This window comes from Lynx canadensis, chromosome B1 (assembly GCF_007474595.2).
Source record: "Lynx canadensis isolate LIC74 chromosome B1, mLynCan4.pri.v2, whole genome shotgun sequence".
In the NCBI taxonomy this organism is placed as follows: Eukaryota; Metazoa; Chordata; class Mammalia; order Carnivora; family Felidae; genus Lynx; species Lynx canadensis.
Window position 1 is genome coordinate 55,133,980 of NC_044306.2, and position 5,973 is coordinate 55,139,952.

Consider the following 5,973-nt stretch of genomic DNA (forward strand, 5'->3'; position numbering starts at 1 on the left):
TTTTTTTTTTATGTTAATATTATCATTCGTTCTAAATATTCCATGGCTCCTTAAAAGTGGATAGTTTTTCCTGATACACTCCTCCCCTGATGTTCATTTTTAAATCATACTTAATATTATATTTAAAGATCACATCATTCAAGGTGCTCATATGTTATCATATTTTTATCATATTTAAAGATCACATTACTCAAAACCTCTGTGTATAAACGCTGAGCAAAAGCCCAGCCCACCCAGCGGGGGTGGTGCCCCCCTCTCCATGCCCAGGTAAAAGAGGTCTTGTGTTGGCTATTCTAAGAGTTTCTGAGCAAGAAGTCTCCGCCTCCAATTCCCATTCTAGCCACGGCTGCCTGTGTGGGAATCCTAGCAGCTGCCAAGTACATCAGCCCTTTGAAATTGCACCCCCATAGGAATGCCTCTTGGAAGCAGTGCTGTTCCTGTAGTTGTAATGGCATCAGCTCAACACTTTACTCAACAGCTCCTTGGTACTTCTGCTGCCTCCTCCAGGGCCTCACTTGAGACTACTCAGTGGGGTCTATTCTCATAAGTTCCACGTCAGTGGCAGAAAGCTACGTCTAAGTAATAGAGGTTATCTTGTTCAACCCAGCTGCAAAAACCATTCTAAGCACAAACGGTCCAACTTCAGAGGACAACTTAAGGGAAACTTTAAATAGTTTTAATAAAAAAGAATACTCTTTTAACAAGTTCAAAAAAGTTAATAAAACAGGTTAATTGTTTCTTTTTAACTGATTGAAGATTTTAAAGGGATTTGAGAAAGTAATTTTATCTGTGGCTCATTAGTACTGCAACAGACAGACTGCAAATTAGTTTACAATGAGCATGATTATTCTGAAACTCCTTTCGTCAAGGATACTCACATAAAACAGGTCCTGTTTCCCTCTTGGGAGGAAACCGTGAAGGTTAACACCAGATGCTGCTTTTCCCCACACTGCCACCCTCAGTGACTCCAGAAGGATGTAAGCCTGAGGGAGATGAGAGAAAGGGGTCAATTATGGAACAGTGGAGCAGCAGATTCTAAATCAGGGCGTAAGCATGAGCTCCCAGAGATCCCAGAAATCAGAGGAAGCGCTTATGTGGGTTTCCAGTTTTTCATAAGCTTTAGATATCTGATGCCTAAAATTATTTATATCTAAGACATCTCCGGAAACTCCAAATGATGGGAAGGATTTTGTCGTTGTTGTTACTGTTTGTTTGTTTATAAAATGCTAATCAGCTTGCTTTTTAAATTTAATACCAATACTTTTAACAAAATTGCTTAAGTTCTATATCAGACTTTTCTCTACTCATGAGTTGACTATGTCACTAATTTGTGGAGCTTTTCTATTTGTAACAAATCTGATTGGACATTAGATTGATAAGATATACCTATATAAATCACACACACACATACGCATACACACACATATACTATCACATAAAAATATAGCAGGGAGTATTTTCTAGAAAATGGGCAGTATATTTAAATGTCCTCACCTACCACACATAAGAGGTTTACTTTGGGAGACTTCAGAGACTGTCTCGAAGAGAGAGATGGCCTCCAGAGCAACATAAACCAGGGTTTGATGAGGTCTAAGTAACCGGCTGTCAGGAGAGAAAACAAAACAAACAAGATGTCTTAAGTCTCCATATATAAGAAGACAAACAGTGGCTTCAGATTTGAATCCCAAATTAAAAGTCAATTAAATGCAAGGAAACAAAATGAGCAGTGCAATGAAAGAAATTTAAAAAAAGAATCAACACACAGGAAAATAACAGTAAAATAAAGAGGAAAAGAGAGAATTCATCTACAAGAAAATCAATTTGTTGTTGGCACCATACTTCTGGTCTAGATTGATTGACATGGGGTAAACAAGATGGATAGCTCACAAGATGGAGTGAAGGCTGTATAGTTTCCATTTTCCTCTTCCAATGCACATATGTCTATACTTTTAAGTCATACACATAAATTAACCCTATCTGTGGCATAGTATTTTTTTAGCCAGTATCATAGGAAACACATTTATAAATATACAAAGAATATATGTAGTTAATTGCACATATGCCTCTCATCTCTTTTCTTGGATTCCATACCTTTTGCTCCAGCTTCAATAAAACGGAGACCAGAGATTTGATCTCTCTTAGGACTGACAACTGCTTCTGGTCTTGTTGCTTTTCTCTACACTTTGCTCTACAAACCTCCATATCAGGGTGTGCATGTATGGCTTCCCTCAAACAGCTGTCAACAGGGGCCTTTCACTTACCTCCATTCTTCTTGACATGCCCTTTCTTTGACTTCCATGATAATACTCTCCTGATTTTTCCACTGCTTCTTGTTCTCTAGTCATCCCTTAAATGCCAGTGGTCCCTAAGATTCTGATTCTGATTCTGATTAGCCCTATTTTCTTCTTACTCTATAATCCATTCTGAGAAGCACAATAGTGAAGGGCATGGACACTAGAACTACATTGCAAGGGACTTGCCATTTTCTGGCTCTGCGTGAGATATGGGGCAGGTTACTTAAAATCTCTGATGTTTCCGCATTTATAAAATGGGACTAATAACAGTATCTACTTCATGGGCTCATAAGGAGAGTAAATGAGTTTCAGACATGTGAAGTGCCTGGCACACAGAAAATACTTGGTAACTTTTAACGGGTAAAGCCATGGCTTCAACTATCATTTGGTTGAATAACTTGATTAGTTATTTAGTCAATATTTTGTTGATTAATCGGTAAACTCTAATTATCTGGCCCATACTTTTTTCTGAGCTCCAAGTCCATTTAACCAAGTGCTTACTAACCATTCCTAGCTGCATCTAGGACTCCTCAAAGTCAACATTCATAAACTAAGTCATTTCTTGAAGTAGCAGAAAAAGAAATTAAGAAAACAATCTCATTTAAATTGCACCCATAATAGTAAGATATCTAGGAACAAAACTAAAGATGTGAAAGATCTGTACTCTGACAACTACAAAACATTGATGAAAGAAACTGAAGATGACACAAAGAAATGGAAAGATATTCCATTGCTCATGGACTGGAAGAACAAATATTGCTAAAATGTCTATACTACCCAAAGCAATCTACACACTTAATGCAAACTCTACCAAAATTCTAACAGCATTTTTCACAGAACTAGAACAAAAAAATCCTAAAATTTATGTGTAACCACAAAAGACCCTGAATAGCCAAAGCAATTTTGAAAAGGAAAAGCCAAGCTGGAGGTATCACGATTCCGGACTTCACATTATATTACAAAGCTGTAGTGATCAAAACAGCATGGTATTGGCACAAAAATAGTATTGGCACAAAAATCCTTAGATCAGTGAAACAGAGTAGAAAACCCAGAAATAAACCCACAATCATATGGTCAATTAATCTTCAACAAAGCAGGAAAGAATATCCAATGGAAAAAAAGACAGTCTCTTCCACAAATGGTGGAAAACTGGTCAGCTACATGCAAAATAATGAAACTGAACCATTTTCTTACACCATACACAAAAACAGATTCAGAATGGATTAAAGACCTAAATTAAGACTTGAAACCATAAAAATCTTAGAAGAGAACACAGGCAGTGATTTTTCTGACATTGGCTGTAGAAGCATTTTTCTAGATATGTCTATTAAGCCAAGGGAAATAAAAGCAAAATAAACTATTGAGACTACATCAAAATAAAATGCCCCTGCACAGTGAAGGAAACAATCAACAAAACTAAATGGCAACCTACAGAGTAGGAGAAGATATTTGCAAATGACATATCCAATAAAGGGTTAGTATCTAAAATATATAAAGAACTTATACAACTCAACACTCAAAAAACAAATAATACAATTTAAAAATGGGCAGAAGACATGAACAGATATTCCTCCAAGAAGACCTCTAGATGGCTAAATGACAAAGGAAAAGATGCTCAACATCACTCATCATCAGGGAAATGTAAATCAAAACTATCAAAACTACAGTGAGATATCACTTTATACCTGTCAGAATGGTTAAAATCAAAAACAGAAGAAATAACAAGTTCTGGCAAGCATGTGGAGAAAAAGGAACCCTCTTGAACTGTTGGTGGGAATGCAAACTGGTGCAGTCACTGTGGAAAACAGTATGGAGTTTCCTTAAAAAGTTAAAAATAGAACCACCCTATGATCCAGTAATTGCGCTACTGGGTATTTACCTTCAAAATACAAAAATGCTAATTTAAAGGGATATATACACCCCCATCTTTATAGCAGCATTATTTACAAGGGCCAAAATATGGAAGCAGCCCAAGTGTCCATTGATTGATGAATGAATAAAGAAGATGTGGTACACACACACACACACACACACACACACACACACACACACAGGAATATTATTTAGCCATAAAAAAGAATGAAATCTGGCTATTTGCAACAACATGGATGGAGCTAGAGAGTATAATGCTAAGTGAAATAAGTTAGAGAAAGACAAATATTATATGATTTCACTCACATGTGGAATTTAAGAAACAAATGACCAAAGGAAAAAAGAGAGAGGGAGAGAGAAAGAGAGAGAGATATAAACCAAGAAACAGATTCTTAACTAGAGAACAAAGTGATGGTTATCAGAGGGTAGGTGGATGGGAGGATGGGGGAAATAGGTGATGGGGATTAAGGAGTGCACTCGTTGTGATAAGCACCAGGCGATGTATGGAAGTGTTGAATCATTGTGTACCTGAAACTAATTTAACACTGTATGTTAACTATACTGGAATTAAAATAAAATAAAAAAATAAAAACATTTCTAACTCAATGGAAAAAAATACACTAACTCGTTTCTATCTCCCCCTCTGCTCCAGCCCAAACTGCTCTTCTCTTTGTATTCTTTTTCCAAGATAAGTAATGCATTATTCGTCCAAGGCTCCAAGTCTTTGAGAGTTAATAAAGTCTCCCTTTTCTCTCAACTACCTCTACCCTAAGCATAAAAACCTCATTGGTTACCAAATATTTTCAGTTCTGCTTCCTAACTATCTTCTCTTTTGGGTTACTGCAAGAGCCCCTCTTCTGTTTCTAGCTTCCTTCCTCCCACATCATCCTTATTCCACACTGCAGTCAGGGGCTATCATTTTTAATACTTTTCGTCATCTTTCCGTTCACTTTCAGGACAAAATACAAAATGTTCAGTGTAGCATATGAGGTGCTTCATCAACTTGCCTCTTTCTAGTCCTCTAATCTTTTCCTTTGCCATCCCTACTTCCAGCTACACTGAACTACTTGTAACCCCCAAAGTTGTTACCCTCTCCTTCACCGTCATGCCTTCCTTTGTACAACCCAGAATGCCCTTCCCTCCATTCTAGATTATCCCTATTATAATTTTTCCGACTCCTGCAACACTAGTCCAAATTGAGTTTTAAAACTTAACCAACAATTAAAGGAGAGTTAACAGATGCTACAATTCCAGTGCAGTTTGCTCAAAAAACAGACTGAAATTCCTTTTGTGCCTTTGAGGTACAGGTTTCTTTTTTAGTCATTTTCTTTTTTACTTTCCATTGACTGGTAATGACTCCTTGGTGAGGACTTGGAGAGTTGGAATACATCTTCAACCAAAATGTTATAAGATATCTAGATGGTATCTAGAAAAAACATGAAGAAATTATGAAAGACAAAGAGGTGCTCAGCTATTTGCCTAAATCACATTAGCCATTTTTCCCCTTCCTTCTCCTCTCTCTCTCCCCACTCTCTCCACTATTCCCATCTCTCTTTCAGTCTCTCTCTCTCTCTCTCTCTCTCTCTCACACACACACACACACACACACACACACACACACACACACTTCTCTTAAATTTAAAATTATTCTCTCTGTGTTCTTTTTAAATTCTTCAGGTTTTATATTTTATTACTCCAAGAGTCTGCCTCCCTGAGGTTCTTGTTCAGACTAGTTATTTCCCTCTGTAAAGAAGCTGTTCAGTTCATCCTTGCCTGGTTTGGAAGAATCCAAAGGAGGCAGTTCTTG

At 37.2% G+C, this 5,973-nt stretch overlaps 1 protein-coding gene across 1 annotated transcript in view; it reads right to left on the reverse strand.

Moving 5' to 3' along the window:
* Positions 1-881: 881 nt before the first annotated feature.
* SAP30 (Sin3A associated protein 30) overlaps positions 882-5,973 on the reverse strand; it is a 40,991-nt gene continuing 35,899 nt past the window's right edge. Inside the window, exons 5-6 of the mRNA XM_030312743.2 lie at positions 1,495-1,602; positions 882-983 (exon numbers count right to left, since the gene is read on the reverse strand). Coding sequence (XP_030168603.1) covers positions 959-983; positions 1,495-1,602 — 133 coding nt within the window. The 3' untranslated portion in view covers positions 882-958. The remainder of the gene's footprint in view (positions 984-1,494; positions 1,603-5,973) is intronic.